Source organism: Conger conger, chromosome 7 (assembly GCF_963514075.1).
Source record: "Conger conger chromosome 7, fConCon1.1, whole genome shotgun sequence".
NCBI classification, from domain to species: domain Eukaryota; kingdom Metazoa; phylum Chordata; class Actinopteri; order Anguilliformes; family Congridae; genus Conger; species Conger conger.
In genome coordinates, this window is record NC_083766.1 from 62,045,910 (window position 1) to 62,068,307 (window position 22,398).

Consider the following 22,398-nt stretch of genomic DNA (forward strand, 5'->3'; position numbering starts at 1 on the left):
AGACTGGTCAAAGCTGACAGGATGGTGACAGTAACGCAAATAACCACACATTACAACTGTGGTATGCAGAAGAGCATCTCTGAACACACAGCGCATCATAACTCTTGAGTGGATAGGCTACAGAAGTAGAAGTACAGAAGTGCTCGGTGAGTGTAGTTCCGCTTCAGGGGAGGGGAGGAGTGGTAGTGGCGGATAGGAGTAAAGGAGGGCGGAGTGAAAGATAATGGGACGCAGCCAGTATCAGCGAAAAGTGTCGCAAACGCGGTTTCAACCAGTTTGACCAGTTTGTGATGGTTTAAGGTGGAATTTCCTGCAGGGCAGTTTTTTTCGTAGCACTAGTGCGTTAACGTTAGTAGTTTTTATTTACTGTTTATTAATTATGTCCTGTTAGGGGCACCATAGATTCGCTCTGACTATATTATAGGAAGGGTTAACCAGCCCAAATTTCGTCTGTTTAGGAATAAGCTCACTGGCTATTAGATACAATCCAAAAAGCAATTTTTTTGTTTGCTAGTGGTTCGTATGATGAGGGAAAGAGATTTAATCTCAATGCATTGAAAGACGTTTTTGCACTTCGCAAATCAAAGGAAAGCTCTAAACCGTTAGTTTAAGATAAACAGCAGCTGCTGTCTAGATAGGCTAACGGGTCACTTTCCAAACTTTTTTGTGCCGTTTTAGACGCGAGGCAAGTGTCTGGATTTAGATCGTGCTGTCAGTGCTCCCATTGAAACTATGGCTGGCGCAGAGGTAAGACACCGCTTCGAGGAAACTTGCAGGTTTACCTTATTAACCCCACATATGTAGTCTGTAGATGTTCCAGTCTCGATTATTTGATTATGAACTTAGTTGCTTGTGGCATGTATGGTGATTGTAAACTTGCAGTTCTCGATAACCGTTCATTTAGAGCGCTTGCAACAACAACAAAAAAACTTTGTCGTTCTCTAACAGGGAAACAAATTATGGAGTGGACGGTTTGTTGGGGATATTGACCCCATTATGGACAAGTTTAACGCTTCAATTTCATACGATCGAAGAATGTGGAGTGCCGACATTCAAGGCAGCAAGGCGTACGTGAAGGCGCTGGAGAAAGCCAAGCTCGTCAGCGAAAGCGAGATGGAGGATATTTTGCAGGGACTTGACAAGGTGAGTGCTCAAGACTGATTGCTCTACGTCGTTCAACTATGTGTTGACGTTCAGCGTGAGTTTTTACTTTCAGGTGCAACGAAATTATAAGCAGATTTCAGCTGTCATATTCTGTAAATGGTCATGAAAACCAACGTTAACTAGCAGTTTTAAAATTCAGTATTTTCAAAGGTCGTACTTTGTGTCAATACTCGTGAGACTGGTCGCGACAGAGACCGCTAGAAGTGCGAAATCGCTGGAACTGGAGCTGGTCAACTATTATGGAAATGTTCCGTCATGTGACGGTGGAGCGGGAGCCTAGAACATTGTCACAATGACTTTTAACACATCATTGAAAAACCTGACTCGCTGCTATAGTTTGTTTTGTAGATGTTGTTGTTGTTGTTGTTCAGATTTCGGGATCAGTTTGATTAATTCGGCTGTAGTTATACAGGATTGATTGCAGTACCCCAGCGATTAAGAAAGCATTGCCTTCTCAACGAACTGTAACTCAGTGTAACTCATGTATGTGTAACTAATGTAACTCATTAAAACGGACTTGGAGAAATCATCAGTACTGTAAGAGATTGCAGTTGGCATTTATATAGCGCCTTTGTCCAAAAGCGCTGTACAATTGATGCTTCTCATTCACCCGTTCGTACACAAATCATGCAAGGCAGCAACCAGCTCGTCAGGATTTGGGGGTTAGGTGTCTTGCTCAGGGCGGAATCGATCCGGCAACCCTCCGACTGCCAGACGACTGCTCTTCCTGCCTGAACGTCACCCCTATCAGATGAGGGGTTGATGTGAAGTCATGATTCAGTGCTGTCACTAAAGATGATTACTTCAGCTACAGTCATACAGGATTGATTGCAGTACCCCTACCGATGAAGAAAACATTGCCTTCTTGTGGTAGGCGACTTTATAACTAACTATCAATCTCTAACTCATTAACACAGACATGTAGGACTGTAAGAGAGATCAGGTTGAGACTGAGGTTGTGATTCAGTGCTGTCGTGAAAGATCCACACAGCATTGATCTGTGCCCCCCCACACGCCCTGTGACTGGGTTTGGGGTCCCTGCAGGTGTCTGAGGAGTGGTCCGGGGGCACGTTTGAGGTCAAGTCCACAGACGAGGACATTCACACGGCCAACGAGCGCAGGCTGAAGGTGAGCAGAGGGTCACGGGTTCGAATCCCGGCCAAAGTGCCGCCGAGGCACAGTTGGGGGTGTTTTAGGTCAGCTATATTTCTGCCCTCAACGGCACCCTGGGGGGCAGGTGGTCGTGTTAAAAGGGGAATTTCATGTTGTAATCTCGCACCTGGATGTTTGCTAATCAATCGGGGGAAAAAATTAAAAATAAAATCAAAGTAATCCTGCTTTGTGGGTTTTACTCAGTGCCGTTATCCGGTAAAACTCAGTAACCCTGCTCTGTGATACAGGGCCCGGGCCGAAATGGCCAACTTTGCTCCCCATACGACATTTCGGGCTGACCTGTATGTGGAACGGGTTAGTACGCCGAGTAACACCGCTCCCTCTGGCAGGAGCTGATCGGCCCAGCCGCAGGGAAGCTGCACACAGGGAGGAGCAGGAACGACCAGGTAGGCCGGTTCCTGACACGCGCTAATCTGAGCCCCGGGCGGAGAGGCGTGGCTGCTGCACACCTCCGCTGCGGCCCGAAGTGCACTTGCAGTGCTCAATTCTGCTGGTGTCGCGGTGTCGAATGTTATAATAATTATAGTAATTTGTTATTTAGCACCCAACAGCTGTGCTGATCTTATTGCGGCTACACCGGGGCTTGAACTACCGACCTTCGGGGTTCCAGTCATACACCTGAGTCACTAGGCTACAGGCTGCCCCAGTCATGTACCTGAGTCACTAGGCTACAGGCTGCCCCAGTCATGTACCTTAGCCACTAGGCTACAGGCTGCCCCAGTCATGTACCTTAGCCACTAGGCTACAGGCTGCCCCAGTCATGTACCTGAGTCACTAGGCTACAGGCCGCCCCACGAGAGAGAGGGGGGGGGGGTGGGGTTTGCATTTTACTGACTATATTCTGCATAACATTTTTGCGGCCTTCTGATTGGCTGAACAGGTGGTGACAGATATGAGACTCTGGTTGCGGGATGCGATCTCAGCCCTGAAGAATGATGTCATACAGCTCATCAGTACCATGGTGGAGCGAGCTGCTGTGTGAGTACACACACGCACACACGCACACTCACACACTCACACACGCACACACGCACACACACGTACACACGTACACACACACACTGTATACATGTATACACACACACACACACACACACACACACACACACACACACACACACAGTGCAGTGGGTATTGGAGTGTGAGTGGTGGTGTAGCAGTGGGTATTGTAAAAGTGGGCAGGGTTTTTCTGTGCTCATGCCTAAGTGCCGGCCTATCCCCCCTCAGGGAGATCGACGTCCTGTTTCCTGGTTACACCCACATGCAGAGGGCCCAGCCAATCAGGTGGAGCCACTGGATCCTAAGGTTGGTCTTATCTCGTGATGGTGTAAGAGCCGTGGCTACACCATGTACCATGGCCACGAGGCTGCAGGCTGGTCCACAAGACCCTCCCAAATCTGAAACAGGGACTGTCGTAAAAAGAGCTGTTCTGGGGGGTTTTACTCAGTTATCCAGCAGTTGTCCAGATCAGGTGAGATTGTTGTTAGATCAGGTGATACTATAACTGCACTGTGTTAGATCAGGTGAGGATATAAGGCGTTTTTATCGAACTGTGGTCCTTTGTCCGGTTCCTCTCAGCCACACAGTTGCCCTGAGCAGAGACGCAGAGCAGCTGGATGAGATTCGGAGCCGGGTGAACGTCCTGCCCCTGGGAAGGTAAACCCACACCTCCCCCCCCCCCATACCCCCCTTACCCCCTGCCCACACTCCCAGTCTGCAGCACCCTATGGCATGGAATCCATGTGTGGGAAATGACACGCAAATTACTGTCAGGCTCATTAACCCATTTGACCTTGTGAAACTGACAGTAGTTCTCATTCTCATATCCTCATCTTTTGTGTGTGTGTGTCTGTCTGTCTGTGTGTGCGTGCTTGTGTGTGTGTGTCTGTGTCTGTGTGTCTGCGTGCGTGCATGAGTGTGTGCACACACCAGTGGAGCCATCGCTGGGAACCCGTTTGACATCGACCGCGAGTTCCTCTGCACAGGTGCGTGCTCTGATTGGGCGGTGCGGAAGCGGTGCTGTGGAAAGCTGGCGTGTGATTGGTGGAGATGGCCGTGACTCACGTGTGATTGGTGTATCTGTCCTGCAGAGCTCAGCTTCGACACCGTTAGCATAAACAGCATGGACGCCACCGGACAGAGGGACTTTGTAGGTACGTCTTTTGGTATTGGTAACCATGGAGATGTGACTCGGACACATCTCCATGCATCAGGGCGGCCATTTTGTAGCTAAAGTTTACTGTACTGATGTGTCCATCTTACTTGTGTGCACTTATGTATAGTATAAAACTCGATTGTAAAATGCTGTTGGGTGTACTCATGTTTAACTGTGTGTGTGTGTGTGTGTGTGTGTGTGTGTATGTATTCCTGTAGTGGAGTTCCTGTTCTGGGCCTCTCTGTGTCTCACTCACCTCAGTAAGATGGCGGAAGACCTGCTCCTCTACAGCACCAAGGAGTTCTCCTTCCTCTCTCTCTCCGACGCTTACAGGTGACTCACCCGACCCCCGCCAACTCAACCAGCTCTGTAGCACTCACAGGTGACCCGCTGCAGGTGACCCGCTCACAGGTGACCCGCTGCAGGTGACCCGCTGCAGGTGACCCGCTCTCAGGTGACCCGCTCACAGGTGACCCGCTGCAGGTGACCCGCTCTCAGGTGACCCGCTGCAGGTGACCCGCTCTCAGGTGACCCGCTCACAGGTGACCCGCTCTCAGGTGACCCGCTGCAGGTGACCCGCTCACAGGTGACCCGCTGCAGGTGACCCGCTGCAGGTGACCCGCTGCAGGTGACCCGCTCACAGGTGACCCGCTGCAGGTGACCCGCGGCAAACAAGACAACACACTTTCTGCCACTGACCGGGTCTGTTACTGTGGAGACTGTGTTTGTGATGTTAGTTATGGTCGTGACGGTGTTGTTGATGATGTTTGCTATGATAGTGACTGTATTGTTGTTGTTTGTTACGGTAGTGATTGTGTTGTTGTTTGTTATGGTAGTGATTGTGGTCATTGTTTGCTCTGGTAGTGATTGTGGTCATTGTTTGTTATGGTAGTGACTGTGTTGTTGTTTGTTACGGTAGTGACTGTGTTGTTGTTTGTTATGGTAGTGATTGTGTTGTTGTTTGTTATGGTAGTGACTGTGGTCATTGTTTGTTATGGTAGTGACTGTGTTGTTGTTTGTTATGGTAGTGACTCTGTCATTGTCCTTCACAGCACCGGAAGTAGTTTGATGCCCCAGAAGAAAAATGCTGACAGTCTTGAGCTGATCCGCAGCAAAGCGGGGCGGGTTTTTGGGAGGGTAAGCGAGCGTAATCTAGTGTGATTTATCTCCTGGATTTATGATATTTCTCTACCGTAATAACCGCAAACTCACTCTGTCTGTTCTGTGCTGCAGTGTGCAGGGTTCATGATGACACTGAAAGGACTCCCCAGCACATACAACAAAGACCTACAGGTGACATCTACCTGTGTGAACATTACACTCTCACATCTACCTGTGTGAAAATTACACTATAACACTCTTTCTCTCCTCTCTCTCCCTCCCTCTCTCCCTCCCTCCTTTCTTTCCTCTCTCTCTTTCTCTAGGAGGATAAAGAGGCCATGTTTGACTGTTACGACACGGTGCATGCCGTCCTGCTGGTGACCTCCGGGGTCATGTCCACCCTGAAGGTAAGATGGCCACCAGGGCGGGCGTGGAAGCTGAAACGGAAGTTAGAGCAGCACTCGCTTCTGCATTATGACGTTCGCTGGGAATATTTGAAGGGCGGGGAGTTGATTTCAACTGACTGACTGATGTCAAATAAGGATGGTGGTGGTGATCGATGGTGTGAAAATGCACAATACCTGACTGATATCCCACTTCCTGTTTCCTGTTTAGGTGGACGCCAGCACCATGCAGGCGGCTCTCAGCCCGGACATGCTGGCCACTGACCTGGCCTATTACCTCGTGCGGAAGGGGGTGAGAGGCGGTGGTCTTCAGTGCGCATGGTGTGTGGGTGTGGTTCTGAGTGGGTGTGGTTAAATCTAAAAACTAAGTCGCTACGTTTTGCTGCGGTTTCTGTGTAGAACTATACGTTTCCTCTGTTGTAGAACATTGCACACCGGAGGTGTGTTTGTTCCACACCTGTATACCACACCTATATACAGTTGTGATATACAGGTGTGTGTTGTAAAGATGTGGTGTAAAGGTGTGGTATACAGGTGTCTGGTATACAGGTGTGTGGTGTAAAGGTGTGGTATACAGGTGTGTGGTATACAGGTGTGTGGTGTAAAGGTGTGGTATACAGGTGTGTGGTGTAAAGGTGTGGTATACAGGTGTGTGGTGTAAAGGTGTGGTATACAGGTGTGTGGTGTAAAGGTGTGTGGTGTAAAGGTGTGTGTTGTAAAGGTGTGGTGTAAAGGTGTGTTATACAGGTGTGTGGTGTAAAGGTGTGGTATACAGGTGTGTGGTGTAAAGGTGTGGTATACAGGTGTGTGGTGTAAAGGTGTGGTATACAGGTGTGTGGTGTAAAGGTGTGTGTTGTAAAGGTGTGGTATACAGGTGTGTGTGTGGTGTAAAGGTGTCGTATACAGGGGTGTGGTATACAGGTGTGTGGTGTAAAGGTGTGGTATACAGGTGTGTGGTCTCTGGCCAGGTGCCGTTTCGGGAGGCTCATGGCTGCTCTGGGAAAGCTGTGCTTCTGGCCGAATCCAAAAACATTCCCCTGAACCAGCTCACCCTGCAGGACCTCCATACTGCCAGGTTTGTGTACAACACACATACACACGAGTACACACACACACACACACACACACACACACACACACACTGACAGGCTCTCTCTCTCTCTCTCTCTGTGTGTAGTCCTCTGTTTGAGGCTGATGTGTCTGCAGTGTGGGACTACACCAGCAGTGTTGAGCAGTACAGCGCCCCCGGTGGCACGGCCAGGAACAGCGTCCTCGCTCAGATAGAGCACCTCCGTAGCTGGCTCGCCAAGCACAGGAAATGACCTGCACCCCTGCACCCCCTCACCTCTGCACCCTTGCACCCCTGCACCCCCTCACCCCCGCCCCTGATGTTTTTGATTGGTTATTGATGATTTATTTTATTGACTGAGGCAAAGGGAAAAGGTCAAATGTGTATTTATGCTGTAATGTGGTTTCCAGGAATATGTAGTATTTTGGGGTGTCATATTTTGGGCGTGCCCTTGTCCCTCCCTCAGATTTAAAACCTTTATCATACTCCTACGCTTGGACATCTCCCAAAACTCCCATGAGCTTCTGTGTTACTGCAGTGCCACCTGCTGCCTCAGAGAGGGTCCTGCCCGCGTGGGCAAACTAACCCTAATCCGGTGACCTCATTCCCAAAATGCTGCGTTTACAGTGCAGCTAGACCAATCAGAGGAGGGGCATCGCTCACTGATGATGACTGGTACCCAATAGGCACCTGAAGCTTAAAATGACCAAGTGCTCAGTTCCCGTGCAAGTCGGCAGGGGGCGCTGTTGCAGTAGCCCTACCACTACAGGGCGATAGTCAGCTATTGGGCTTGATATGGTCTACTCAACGCAACAGAGGTCAGTGTGTACTGAATTGAAGTGTAAGATTATGGACAAAAAGGGGAGTTCTGATACTTAGAGGAGTTCGTTAAAGGACAAAGTGGAGTCGATAAGAGAAATTACATGCACATCCAAACTCCGAGACGGGCCTGGAACAGAACCTGAGCTGAGTGTAAGAGAGAGTCCTCGCGGCCAGAGCCGTGTTAACACCGGAAGACTTCAGACCTCACTCACGCGGCACCAGACCTGCCTCAGATACGGACCCCCCCCCCCCCGACTTCATTTCCTGTTACAGAGGAAGTTGCGCTAAGATGACGCGACCAAATGTTACATCGACACCTAGGCCAGGGGTCCTCACTCCTGGTCCTGGAGAGCCGCAGGGTGTGCTGGGGTCCTCACTCCTGGTCCTGGAGAGCCGCAGGGTGTGCTGGGGTCCTCACTCCTGGTCCTGGAGAGCCGCAGGGCGTGCTGGGGTCCTCACTCCTTGTCCTGGAGAGCCACAGGGTGTGGCTGGTTTTTTTGTTTTCGCCTGAAGTTCGGCAACAAATTCAGATCCAAGAAACCAGGTGACCCGAGCCAGCCGTGTGATGACCTTCTTTAACTGCTCAAGTGCTGAGTTACAAACCCCAGCAGACCTGTTCATCTCCAGGACCAGGGCTGGGGACCACTGATGCACCCAACAGTTACACTTTTTGTAAGTGTGAAATGAATTTAATTGAAAAAGATTGTTATGAAAAATGTAAAAGAAAAAATGATTTCAATGATAAAAATGCATGTTCTCTCAAACGTTTAACAATCTCTGTCAATTTAATAATCATCAACAACAACACAGAGCTTCCCATGGTAACACATGAACAGGAGTGTTTGCACAAGCACTTCTGTCTGGTTCAATTGGGTCAATGCAGGAAATTCAACTGTTCAGCCAGTTGCTTAATTCTTCTAATTAAATAACTCTTATCTTAAATCTTGTCTGATTTTAAGTCTTCTTCTTTTTGTGCTCAAATATTGTTGATAAAGTTTGATACATGATTTTTTTTAATCCACCAGCCCCACCCAGCAGGGCGTACGGTTAGCGCATGTTTAAATCCGAAACCACACAACGCAAGCAGCTGCTGAGTGCCAAGCATCTGACCTCATAAGACTCACCATGAATCCGAGTGATTGATGTTTCCATACGAGTCATGGCCAGAGCTGATTGTGAATGAACGGAATTAAACATAAACAAAATATTACAACTTACAGTTGCTTTTTCCCCAAACAATACAAATCCAGAAATGACTGAGAAAATGGTGGAGCTTGTAAACGAGTCTCAAGATCTGTAGTCCAGCTGGGTCAGGTGGTGTGCGGTTTCCAGTGAGACTGAAATGGTCCAGGAAAATCAGTGTGTGTGTGTGTGTGTGTGTGTGTGTGTGTGTGTGTGTGTGTGTGTGTGTGTATTGGTCTGTGTTTGCATGTGTATTGGCCTGCGTGTGTGCGTGTATGTGTATGTGTATCGGTCTGTGTGTCTGTGCATGTGTGTGTGTGCGTGTGTATCAGTCTGTGTGCGTGTGAGTGTGTGTGTATTGGTGTGTGTGTGTGTATTGGTCTGTGTGAGTGTGTGTGTGTGTGTGTATATGTATCGGTCTGTGCGTGTGTGAGTGTGTGTTACTTGTATAGGTATTGTTGTTTTTATTGGCTGTTGAATTGTTGTATTCTTGCTGCCAACTGTGGTATGCTCGTTTGAAAGTTGATTGTACTCTTCAAGGGTTCTGAATTTCTGTATGTTTACACTAGGACTCGGAACTGTACTGTCCTCTCAGGTCTACTTTTGCACTTGTTCTTGTGTTTGATTTGCACTTTGTTGTACGTCGCTCTGGGTAAGAGCGTCTGCTAAATGCCACGTAATGTAATGTAATGTGTGTGTGTGCGTGTGTATCGGTTTGTGTGTGTGTGAGTGTGTGTATGTGTATGTGTATCGGTCTGTGTGTCTGTGCATGTGTGAGAGTGTGTGTGTGAGTGTGTGTGTGTGTATCGGTCTGTGTGGGTATTTGGGGTTTGGCTTTGAGATCAGGCTGCACTTCCACTCCTGACCTGATGGTGGTGCTGTGTCCCCGGGTCAGTGTGCGTTCCAGTGCAGGCCCGACATCGCTAGCGCACACAGCCACGCGGCGGCCGGGCTGGGCGGAACCGGACCCGCCGCGGACCGGAACACAGAGCGCCCGTTCAGCCGCTGAACGGGCCGGAAGATGTCCGCCATCGGCTTCCCCGTCCAGAACTCCAGCTCGCCGCTCACCTTCACCAGCTAGGGGGCGACAGAGAGCAAGCGTTCAGTTTCAGCCCAGCCCTGTTCCTGGAGATCTACCGCCCTGGAGGTTTTCACTCCAACTTCAGGGGCCCCTTTAGAAAGGGTGACCTTTTAATGCAAACTGTGTTTTAAAAAAGGTAAGAAAATGTGTTAATGTATTAAATGTCCTTAACTAGAGATGGAGGTTATAGACTAATTCAGACCCAAGAAACTGAAAGATCTGGCTGAGCTCCTAATGAGCAGAGTCAGGTGTGGGTTGAAATGAAGACCTACAGGACCTGCAACAGCCCAAAAAGTTCTGGTTATTGCCTCACATGTAAAACTAACCAATTCAGACCAAATAAATGAATATCGTGGACACACACATGCGCGCACACACACAGTCACACACACTCACACTCACGCGCTCACACACACACATGCGCACACAGTCACACTCACGCACTCACACACACACAGTCACACACACTCACGCACACACACACACACACACACACACACAGTCACACACACTCACGCACACACACACAGTCACACACACTCACGCACACACACACAGTCACTCACGCACACGCACACACACACTCACGCACACACACTCACACTCACACACACACACACACACACACACACACTCACCTGGCGGCGGCTCACGGGGATGGTTGTGTGGAACAGGGTCCACACCACCGCCTCCTGGCAGCCGGGCGTGGTCATGGAGCCCATGTAGCGGTAATATCCGCCAAGCTCGCCGTCCGGCGGCATGATGTCCCCCAGATGCACCGCTCTGACCGCCGAGCTGTTCCCTGAGGCCAGACATTACATTACATTACATTACGTGGTATTTCGCAGACGCTCTTATCCAGAGCGACGTACAACAAAGTGCAAATCAAACACAAGAACACGTGCAAAAGAGGACCTGAGAGGACAGTACAGTTCCGAGTCCTAGTGTAAACATGCAGAAAATCAGAACCCTTTAAGAGTACAATCAACATTCAAACTAGCATACCACAGTTGGCAGCTATAATACAACAACAGCCAATGAAAACAACAATACCTATACAAGTAACAATATCTATACATAAGTGCCATTACGGTCTAAGGCCAATCACAGTGATTGTGAGTTGGGGAGGGAAAGGTTTGGCCTGAAGAGATGGGTCTTCAGTCTGTGCTTGAAGGAGGACAGGTTACCCACACACAGCCCTAACCCTAACCCACACACACCGATAACCCTAACCCACACATAGCCCTAACCCTAACCCACACAGATTATTTTCAGTAAGTGACCCATTTTCTTACATTCATGGTAGTTAGGTCAGAGTCAGCTAAGGGTCGAAGTGTAAAGGTTACCAAGTCAGCCAGCTGTGGAGAATCCCCCCCCCCCCCCCTCCCGGTCATTACCAGCTTCTAATTCAGGCTTTGCATGACTGAACAGCCAGCACAGTACTTTATACAACACACGTGCACACACGTGCACGCACACACACACACACACACACACACACTTACCAGTGTAGCGCACTCTCCCCAGTGCGTCAGCGACCACGTTAAAGTGGAGGTTATCCTCCGCAGATTCCTAGCACAATAAACACACAGCTCATTAATAAAGCTCACACTGTAAAGAGCACATACATTCAACATTTCAAATATATTTATATTTCAAGATATATAAAATCACATTTAGCATTTAGCCCAGGCGTCCTATGCAGAAACTCAGCCTGCAGCTCTTGTATGATTCTACTGACTGAAGCGGCTTAAACTTGTGCCTCACACTCACACTCACACATACTCTCACATACACTCTCTCACTCTCACTCTCACTCTGTGTCTCTCTCTCTCTCTCTCTCTCTCTCTCACCTGGAAGAAGAAGGCGAGCAGAGCGATGCCCGATGTGTCGGTTTCTGCTTCCTCCAGCGTGCTGTAACTCTCTTTAATGTGCACTATATGGAGCTACAGAGAGAGGGGGAGAGAGAGGAGGGGAGAGAGAGGAGGGGAGGGAGAGGGGGAGAGAGAGGGAGGGAGAGAGAGAGGGAGAGATGGGGAGAGAAATGGGGAAAGAATGAGATTTCTACACTAATGGAATCATTGTCATGTTTCTTATTTCATTTTCTCTTCTTCTAATTGCAAGCGTGTGAAAATCAGTGATCAGACTTCTCAAGGCTCCTGATTGACAGGATGAGAGGATGTGATTTTCCGGGGTGGCGGGGCCCTGGATGCAGATACTGGGTTTCTGTCTCCTGCTGTGGTTCTGAAAAATGAATTTAATGAAGTTTCACATGATCAAACCCTCTCTCTCCTGCCACTCCCATCCTCTCCCTCTGGGACCCCCCTCCTCTCTGGGACGCCCCTCCCCTCAGATCTCACCTCCATGGGGAATCTCTCTCCGTCCAGCGTGTGCTCGGACCCTGGGCCGGCGTCGGTGCCCCAGTGCAGGTGGAACTGCAGGGCCTTGTACCGGCCGGGCAGCTGGCCCCCCGACAGCCTGAGGGTGGGGGGCAGGGTGAAGTGTGCTGCAGGGGAACGGCCAGAACCACAAGCTCAAAATCACCCCAAAATCATCTCTTAATCACCTCAAAATCACCTCATAATCACCTCATAATCACCTCATAATCACCTCGTAATCACCTCAAAATCACCTCAAAATCACCTCGTAATCACCTCAAAATCACCTCATAATCACCTCAAAATCACCTCATAATCACCTCGTAATCACCTCATAATCACCTCAAAATCACCTCATAATCATCTCAAAATCACCTCATAATCACCTCGTAATCACCTCATAATCACCTCATAATCACCTCATAATCACCTCAATCACCTCAATCACCTCAATCACCTCAATCACCTCAAAATCATCTCATAATCACCTCAATCACCTCATAATCATCTCAATCACCTCAAAATCACCTCGTAATCACCTCGTAATTATCTCATAATCACCTCATAATCACCTCATACTCATCTCATAATCACCTCAATCACCTCAATCACCTCAATCACCTCAATCACCTCATAATCATCTCATAATCACCTCATAATCACCTCAAAATCACCTCATAATCATCTCATAATCATCTCATAATCACCTCATAATCATTTCAATCACCTCAATCACCTCAATCACCTCATAATCACCTCAAAATGACCTCAATCATCTCATAATCACCTCATAATCACCTCAATCATCTCAAAATCACCTCATAATCACCTCATAATCATCTCATAATCACCTCATAATCACCTCATAATCATCTCATAATCACCTTCCCTTATCTTTAATAGCCGTAATCTTCACCCTTCCCAATAATTACCCTTATCATAAATTACTCTTACACTTTTCCCCACTCTCAGAAATAAAGTGACAGTGCAGGTCTTTGTTCTTCAAAGATAAAATTTTCTAAATGTACCCCAAACGTACAATAATATTCTCTTTGGGAACAAATGGGTACAGTTTCTAAGATGAAAAATGTACAAATGAATTCTATATCATACAATTTTATGTACCTATATGGTAACACCCCAATGACATGCATTTGTACCATTTTAGGTTCTTTCCCAACCTTTATTTCATGTGTCATAACAAACCTGACTATCACTGTGTTCCCAATTACTGCCTATGATACTCAATCAATAGCTAATGATTAATGCTGAAAGATTAGAATTTACTATGCTGTGTGTACAGAGCATGATTACCATACAGTACACTAAAACACAAAGACAGGCCAGGCATGTCCTCCCAAAACTGACTTTTTCACTGGATAATCTGTGATAAATGTGTCTTATCCGTACGTAACATTCATGTTTATTTGTTTATTGCTGCCTCTGGGCCAGGTCTGTCTTGCAAAATAAATGTTTAATCTCCGTGAGACTTTCCCTGGTTGAAAATAAAGCATGAAGAAACAAGGTACAGGCTCACCCGAGTGGCCCATGTTCTCCACGATGACGTCATGGGCGTCATGGTAACCCTGGAAGTGGAGGGGGGTCAGGGCGGGGTCGTACTGGGCCCGGCTGGTGACGATGTTAATGGGGGACTGCCTGGCCCGCCCACAGCTGGGGAACAGGGTGTGCCAGTCGCTAGGAGCTGGGGGTGGGGGGTTACGGTCAGGGTTAGGGTTAGGGTTAGGGTTAGGGTCAGGGTTAGGGGTGGGGGGTCAGGGTTAGGGTTAGGGTTAGGGGTGGGGGGGGTTACGGTCAGGGTTAGGGTTAGGGTTAGGGGTGGGGGGGTTAGGGTTAGGGTCAGGGTTAGGGGTGGGGGGGTTAGGGTTAGGGTCAGGGTTAGGGGTGGGGGGGTTAGGGTTAGGGTCAGGGTTAGGGGTGGGGGGTTAGGGTCAGGGTTAGGGGTGGGGGGGTTAGGGTCAGGGTTAGGGGTGGGGGGTTAGGGTCAGGGTTAGGGTTAGGGTTAGGGGTGGGGGGGGGGTTACGGTCAGGGTTAGGGGTGGGGGTGGGGGGGGGTTAGGGTTAGGGGTGCAGAACTCCAAGTCAGTGTTCTAGAACTTGCTTTCAGTCACTAGTAGTGATTGTGACATCAGCATTGGATTGTTTAGTTAAGAATGTCACATCTTTATGATCTCACACCTGGAAGGGCTAATTACTTCATGAAATAATGAATCCAAATCATTTTATTGTGAGCAGGCATTTTAGTGTCTTTGTGTCTGCCCAGTGCACACACTCAGGAGTGGCAGCTGAAGGTGCACTTGTGTTGATATGTCATTGTGGTGTAAACTATAGAGCTAACTAGCTGTGGCAGAGGGTACGTCTGTAAATATAACAGCCCTAGAGTGAGTGTAATAAACAGGAAGTAAGTGTAGTACACAGGATGTGAGTAATAAACAGGGAGTGTAATAAACAGGAAGTCAGTGGTAATATTCTGAGATGAGGAGATATTTACCTCTGCAGGTTTCATTGCAGGAGTACTGGCCCTGGTAGCACCACTGGGCTGCAGGATAATGATTAAAGCACATCAGATCAGAACAGAACAGGGGCATGTTCAATCTGAAAACAGTTTTGCTACAGTTTGTGTGTAGAATGATACGTTTCCTCCCAACAGTGTGCACCAGGCTTTGAGGTGTGTTTGTTCCTGTTCGGTGGGTGTACCTTTTTTCTTTCATGAACCTTCCAAAAAGGGTTACTTCCAGCTGGGCATAGATTGTTCAGTACAAATGTTGTTATTATTCTTGAAGTGGGGGGGGAAAAAAGTATATTCTATCATATAGTACAACAATACATTTCCAGGTGTCGTACTCAAAAATGGCTCTGTGATTCATTTTGGGAAAGGAACGTGAACACAGGACGATGCCATGCAATGAAGCCAGTGTCCCAATAGGGAAATTCATTTCACCTGAAGCAGTGATGTCATCTACTGTCACCTAGCCACAAATCAACCAATCAGCTGGCAGCTTGAGGCATGTTCCAAACCCAGGAGCAGCCTGTAATCAGCCCCGCCACAAGTGGCCACCTGACACCCATGTGGGTTTACTCTGCGGTCTCATTTCACAGGTCTTATCACTAGTTCTTGTTGTTGTGGCGGTTTATACGTTTGCTGGTTCATTAACCCCACTGACGTTTCCGTAAGCACGAAGCACTCCACCTGACCCCAAATAGAGGGGTCAGGGGTCATCATCCCTCACGAGTGAGTGATCAAGTGTGTTAATGTGCTTTCAAGGAGCTTTAGAAAGCACGTCATGTGACTTCAGTTGCCCAGCTCTCAACCTTGCGGTCCAGGTCGGTCTCCTTCCCATCCTCTGTGTCCTTCGCTAACAAACCAAAGTGCAACTTCAGCTGATTAATTGTGACCTCATGCAAGCCAACTCATGCAACCACAGACCTATGACCTCACAGTGCTGGCTAAAATTGTACATTCTTTATACCTTATGACATCATAATGCAGGCTAAAAGTGTAGACTCCTTGTTCAGACATGAGGAAGAGATAGACCCTTGTGTCACAAGGTTAGTCCTGACCAATGGAGATCCACGGTTGATCCCAAAACATGTGGGAAAAGTGTAACGTTTTCATTAACCTCCAACTCCACATACTGTATATTGCTGATTGAGCTTTCACATGTATTAAACGACATTAATTTAAAACGCGACAATGTTCCCAAAGTTTTCTGCTGGAATGCAGGGTAAACCAGTAACTAAATAATTACTGTTTTTGCACTTGATGGAGTATTATGGGGCAAGTCTCGCAAATATGTGCCATGCACTGCAAATTAATCAATCATTAATCCGACTTACTTTGACTTTGTATCATTGCATTTAGACATTGTAGACTTCTATCCATCCATCCACCATCTTAACCAGCTTATCCTGAACAGGGTTGCAGGGGGGCTGGAGCCTATCCCAGCATACATTGGGCGAAAGGCAGGAATATACACTGGACAGGTCACCAGTCCATCGCAGGGCACACCCAACATTCACTTACACACTCATACCCACGGGCAATTTAGACTCTCCAATCAGCCTAACCTGCATGTCTTGTGGGACTGTGGGAGGAAACCGGAGTACCCGGAGGAAACCCACTCAAACACGGGGAGAACATGCAAACTCCACACACAGAGGCCCCGGCCGACCGGGATTCAAACCCAGGACCTCCTTGCTGTGAGGCGGCAGTGCTGGGAGTTGATTAATCAGGAACAAGAAGAATATGCACATGACTGGAACAACATAGATTGCGCCAAGCCAAGCGTGTCATAAAAACTGACATCCATGTAAAACGCAGAGCGCATACATCAGACAGCTTGCTGCTTTGTTCCAGAGAATGCAGAGAACGTGTTGAGAATGCTCTCCATGCTGCATGTAATAAAGAGTGCCTTATCACAATGGTCCTTTCCTCAACAATCTGGATTACAGAGTTCTCCTCTGTACGCAGAACGCAGCGCGTTGAAACATAATCGGAGGCGTCCACCTTTAACGAGGACGCAAACTCAAACGGCCTGCATGAGAGGTCAGGTGGAACATTGTTGTTGGAGCTGCTTCTTCTCGATGTGCCCCTGGAACAGAGGTGCGCTTATTCATCTTTGTGTGTCCCAACAATCACCCCTTCACCTCAGCAATTATACCTCACCTCTAACGAGGGGCAATTAACACAGCAGCGTGAGAGCGAGAGAGAGAGACAGAGACAGAGACAGAGGGAGAGAGAGACAGAGACAGAGACAGAGACAGAGAGACACAGGGAGACACAGGGAGACACAGGGAGAGACAGGGAGAGAGAGAGAGCGAGAGAGAGAGAGAGGAATATATCTGGCTTGCTCTGTTCTGTCCCACTGTAAGGAGGAGGGGGGCTGCCATAAGAATCCTGTCACTCAAAGTGCTTTTACAACAAAACAATTAAAAGAGCAGACGGAGAGATACGTCGCTGGGCTAAAACCTGTCAGATTCTCTCAAAAGAGGAAGGTTAAGAGAGGAAGTGGTGACCCAGTGATTTCTTCAGATGATGAAATAAACATGGAAAGCAATCACAGCATTTCACAGTAATTTTCATACAACAATGTTAACACGGCAGTTTAAACACGGTAATCTGACCAGAGTGGTTTCAGTGGAGCGGTTTGGGGTCAATGGTCTGAATGTAGCAGATTACGGGACAGTTTCACAGACTTAGATCAATGTTAGTCCTAGACTAAATTTTGAGATTGTGCACAGAAAACTGAATTTAGGCCAGGACTAAACTTCATGTGTGTCTGTGAAAACTTGCCCATAGTGTTACAGTTTACGTCTAGAAATCTTAAGTGTAATACGCCTACAGAATTTGAATGCAGAAGTTTTTAATGCAACAGTTCAAATGTTAACATTTAAACAGTTTAAGAGTATCTATGTCAGTATTTTATCTGATTGTTGTTTGAGTGTAACCATTAGAATGCAGCAGTTGGAGTGCACCTATTTTGATTTAAGTGTAAGTGGAGGTTTAACTAAGTATAAGTTTAAGTGTAAGTTTAAGTGTAGGTTAAAGTGTAAGTTTAAGTGTAGAAACGCGTAGCGTTCTCTTACCTGTGCTGAAGGAGACACTCCAGAGAAGCACAGAGAGCTGGGGAGAGTAAGCCATACTGACACACAGAGGACAAACCCAAACACACTCTATTACCCTCTAACACTGTACAGAGAGGAGAGAGGGAGGGAGAGAGGGAGGGAGGGAGAGAGGGAGGGAGAGAGAGGGTGGACAGAATGTGAGAATGGGGAGTGAGAGAGATGGAGAGAGAGAATGGGAGGGGATGGAGTGAGAGGGGAGGGAGAGGGGCACAGATACACCTCGCTGCTCTATAATCTCAGGTACACACTCAGGTACCACACCTGTATCACCCAAACCAAAAAGCAAACCTGCTGGTGCCTGCACAGCGCCATTAGAACCATTACTGATAGACTTAATGGGGGAAATGATCACTGCCGTTAATTGAAGGCTATTAGGAAATGATTTTGCTGTGGTAATATAGGGCGTGTTGGGGGGAGGAGTGGGGATGATTGGGTTTTATTAGTGATATAAAATGTATTGAAATAATAACACATATAATAAAATGTGTTACGTACTATAGTTACACCTGCAGTGATACATGCAGTGGTGTATTCGTGACAAGTGTGTGTGTCTGTCTGTGTGTGTGCATGTGTGTGAGTGCCTGGATTTGCTATACAGAGAACACCAAACACTTTTGTGCGGTTTGATTAATATTTTATTCAAATGCACATTTAGGGTCATACAATATACCCCATTCAACATGACACACAATCACCCTCTCACACAATCACCCTCTCACACAATCACCCTCTCACACACTCACACAATCACACAATCGCCTCACACACTCACACTCACACTCACACTCACACAATTGGCCTCTCACACACTGAGGCATCTCAGACAGCGTCAGGGTCCGCTGGTTTTAGTTGCTGCTCTGCACATAACCGGTTAATAAAGCAGCTGATGATTTTAAATGGCACCTTTGTTTCAGGGGGTTGAGTTTAAGGCTGGGTTCATACTGATGAGCGAGAGGAGAGACAGTCCAGGGAGTGCCGACAGAGCAGTCACCGCAGGAATGCATGGTGATATTTATTTGAATAAGTGCTGCCGTGTAAACATGGGGGGTAAGTGTGACGTTATTGTCCCGCGGTCATGTGATCACGTGACCCCTAAAGCCCCGCGGGCACGGGTCCCGCACACGGGCGACACGCGTGTCAGCAACACGGCCCGCCGTCAGGCCCACTGTGACCTCACAGACCAGGAACAGCCACTCCCACCACAGAGATCAGGAGGCAGGAGTGTCCTACAGAGAGAGAGGGAGAGGGAGAGAGGGAGAGAGGGAGAGAAGAACATGGAGGGTGAATGACTGTGTGTGTGCACGTGTATGTGTGCACATACTTTTCTGCATATTCCCATGTTTCTGACCTCACACATTTTGTAATTGGACAGTAAAGTGGGAAATCAAGGTGTGAAATCAGGTGCGTGTCGGCGCGTGCCGCGCGTCACAGTTTCCGGGCTCTGACCTTCAGCAGCACCACCAGCAGCGCGACCAGCAGGCCCAGAGCCGTAATGGAGGCCAGGACCGCGCAGACGCAGACGCAGCCGGGCTGGCAGCAGCGGCACAGGGGCGTCTGCATGAAGAGCCGGGCCCTGCGCATCCGGGCCGGGCCCTGGGGCGGGTAGCGCGCCCGGTTCAGCCCCTCCAGCGCCAGCGGCTTCAGCAGGCACGAGCGCTGGTGACTCAGCTGGTCAAACGTGTGCCTGCCGTGGTAGCCGCCCATCCCACTGCCGCCTGCAGGGGGCGACAGGGCCCACATTTCAACACGGCCGCTTACGGGGGAACTGTCCGTTCATGCTGAAATAAGAACGTTCATTCCAATAACCACGGGCGCGACGCAAGCTAAGCTGTTCCTGTGAGAAAATGAAATAAGTCCAGAGTAAATAATTACAGTAACTACGTAAATGCTGTGTTCACGGATAATTGCGCAAGGGCTGTTGCGCTTGTTTTTCATGAAAATCCATGTGAACGAACAGAACTCAGAACCCCTTCCCCCCCCAGGACAGAGAGATGGGCTCACCCTCCCCCCCCCCCAGGCAGAGAGATGGGCTCACCCTCCCCCCCCCCCCCCCCTGAACAGAGAGATGGGCTCACCCACGCCGCCGAAGGGCAGAGAGGGTACGGTGTAGTGCATCAGGACGTCGTTGGCTGTGACTCCTCCACTGGACGTCTCCGCGATCATTCGCTTTATCACCTGAGGGGAGAGAGACCCGGTCTCGAACCAGCAACACCCCGGTCACACACACACACACACACACACACTCTCACTCTGCATCTCTATCAGAGACACACACACACACTCTCACTCTGCATCCCCATGACAGAGACACAAACACACACTCTCACTCTGCATCTCCATGACAGAGACACAAACACACACTCTCACTCTGTGACTCACTCTTTTTCTGGAGCTGAAGACGTACAGGGCCAGGGGCTTCTCTCTGGCGTTGATGAAGCTGATGGCCTCGTCCACCCCGCTGACGGTTACTATGGGCAACACGGGGCCGAAGATCTCCTCTTGCATCACCTTGGAGTCAGGCCGCACGTCCCGCAGGACCGTGGGGGCTAAGGTGGTGGGGGGGAGGAACGGTGACAATGTTATTAATCTCTCTCGCACTCTCTCACACTCACTCTCTCACACTCACTCTCACACACTCACTCTCACACACTCACTCTCACACACTCTCACACACACTCTCACACACACTCTCACACACACTCTCACACACACTCTCACACACACACACTCACACACACTCACACACACTCTCACACACACACTCTCTCACACACACTCTCTCACACACACACTCTCACACACACACTCTCACACACACACTCTCACACACTCTCACACTCTCACACTCTCACACTCTCACACTCTCACACTCTCACACTCTCACACTCTCACACACACTCTCACTCTCACACACACACACACTCTCACACACACACACACACACACTCTCACACACTCACACACTCTCTCACACACACACACACTCTCACACACACTCTCACACACACTCTCACACACACTCTCACACACACTCTCACACACACTCTCACACACACTCTCACACACTCACACACTCTCACACACTCACACACTCTCACACACTCTCACACACTCACACACTCTCACACACACACACACACACTCACACACACACACACACACACACTCACACACTCACACACTCACACACTCACACACTCACACACTCACACACTCTCACACACTCTCACACACTCTCACACACACACACACACACACACTCTCTCACACACACCGATGTATCGCTGTGATTCCTCGCTCTGTCCCCCGAGGGCGATCTCACTGCCCTCCAGCAGGGCCAGCACCCTCCTGAAGTGGCGCACGTTGATGATGCGTCCATAGTCCGGGGAGGTCACGGGGTCATCGCCATAGAACTCCTGCAAACAGGAAGTGACATCACAGACGAGGGAGCAGGGGATGAGCACCACCAGCAAAAACAAAGGATTCACTTCCTCTTTTCTACAGAAAACAGAAACCACTAGTGTGACAAAATCACCAATATTACACAGATATAGATAATATACCAAAATTACACAGACATAGATAATATACCACAGCTGGACATTACACTCATTTAGCTGAGGCTTGCTAAGGTACATGACTGGGACCCGGAAGGTTGGTGGTCCAAGCCCCGGAGTAGCCACAGTAAGATCAGCCGTTGGGCCCTTGAGCAAGGCCCTTAACCTTAACCCTTAACCCTTAACCCTTAACCCTTAACCCCGCACTGCTCCACCCTGCCCTGTAAGCTGTTTTGGATAAAAAGCGTCAGCTGAATAAATGTAAAGTAATGTAAAATATCGTGAATTTGAATGAGAGAAAAAAACCTGAAATAGAAACAGAGAGAAACTAGCACAGAGAAGGAGAAAGAGAGACCCTGAAACAGAGAGAGACTAGCACAGAGAAGGAGAAAGAGAGACCCTGAAACAGAGAGAGACCTGCAGTGTGGTCCTGATCTCCTCCAGCACGCGGTCCTGGATGCTGGGCTCACACAGGATGTAGTCGGGGGCGATGCAGGTCTGGCCACAGTTAGTGAACTTCCCCCAGGTGACCCGCCTGCAGGTAACAGGGAAGCGCACAGGTGAGAGGGGAGCGAGAGAAAGGCATTGTGGGAATTACACAGCAGGTTATAAAGTATCAGGATTGCAGAGGTAGAGTACTGCAGTTACAATGTATCAGTACTGTATAAA

At 48.7% G+C, this 22,398-nt stretch overlaps 3 protein-coding genes across 4 annotated transcripts in view; 1 reads left to right on the plus strand and 2 right to left on the minus strand.

Annotated features, from left to right (window-relative positions):
• The first annotated feature begins 243 nt into the window (after window positions 1-243).
• asl (argininosuccinate lyase) lies at window positions 244-8,830 on the plus strand. Of its 2 annotated transcripts, XM_061248195.1 has the most exons (17): window positions 244-348; window positions 679-747; window positions 949-1,143; window positions 2,209-2,292; window positions 2,667-2,723; window positions 3,218-3,315; window positions 3,565-3,642; window positions 3,916-3,993; window positions 4,270-4,322; window positions 4,428-4,490; window positions 4,711-4,825; window positions 5,545-5,629; window positions 5,726-5,785; window positions 5,917-6,000; window positions 6,209-6,289; window positions 6,966-7,072; window positions 7,175-8,830. In XM_061248195.1, exons 2-17 carry the CDS (start codon window positions 733-735, stop codon window positions 7,317-7,319), a joined length of 1,398 nt encoding a protein of 465 aa, XP_061104179.1. In that variant the 5' UTR covers window positions 244-348; window positions 679-732; the 3' UTR covers window positions 7,320-8,830. The 2 variants fall into 2 exon arrangements, with proteins under 2 accessions (XP_061104179.1, XP_061104178.1); XM_061248194.1 differs by lacking the exon at window positions 244-348 and having other exon boundaries at window positions 356-747.
• Window positions 8,831-9,961: 1,131 nt separating this feature from the next.
• ca4c (carbonic anhydrase IV c) lies at window positions 9,962-18,188 on the minus strand. Its single transcript, XM_061249687.1, has 8 exons — window positions 18,134-18,188; window positions 15,039-15,086; window positions 14,067-14,231; window positions 12,512-12,657; window positions 12,005-12,097; window positions 11,657-11,723; window positions 10,790-10,953; window positions 9,962-10,147 (listed from the first exon to the last, which is right to left on the minus strand). The coding sequence occupies exons 1-8, from the start codon at window positions 18,186-18,188 to the stop codon at window positions 9,962-9,964; spliced, it is 924 nt and encodes a 307-aa protein (XP_061105671.1).
• A 665-nt stretch (window positions 18,189-18,853) lies between these two features.
• Window positions 18,854-22,398, minus strand: part of LOC133132594 (aldehyde dehydrogenase family 3 member A2-like) — an 8,824-nt gene continuing 5,279 nt past the window's right edge. The window contains exons 6-11 of the mRNA XM_061248109.1: window positions 22,147-22,264; window positions 21,447-21,588; window positions 20,552-20,718; window positions 20,248-20,347; window positions 19,619-19,887; window positions 18,854-19,398 (exon numbers count right to left, since the gene is read on the minus strand). Of these exons, the coding sequence (XP_061104093.1) occupies window positions 19,381-19,398; window positions 19,619-19,887; window positions 20,248-20,347; window positions 20,552-20,718; window positions 21,447-21,588; window positions 22,147-22,264 (814 nt within the window). The 3' untranslated portion in view covers window positions 18,854-19,380. The remainder of the gene's footprint in view (window positions 19,399-19,618; window positions 19,888-20,247; window positions 20,348-20,551; window positions 20,719-21,446; window positions 21,589-22,146; window positions 22,265-22,398) is intronic.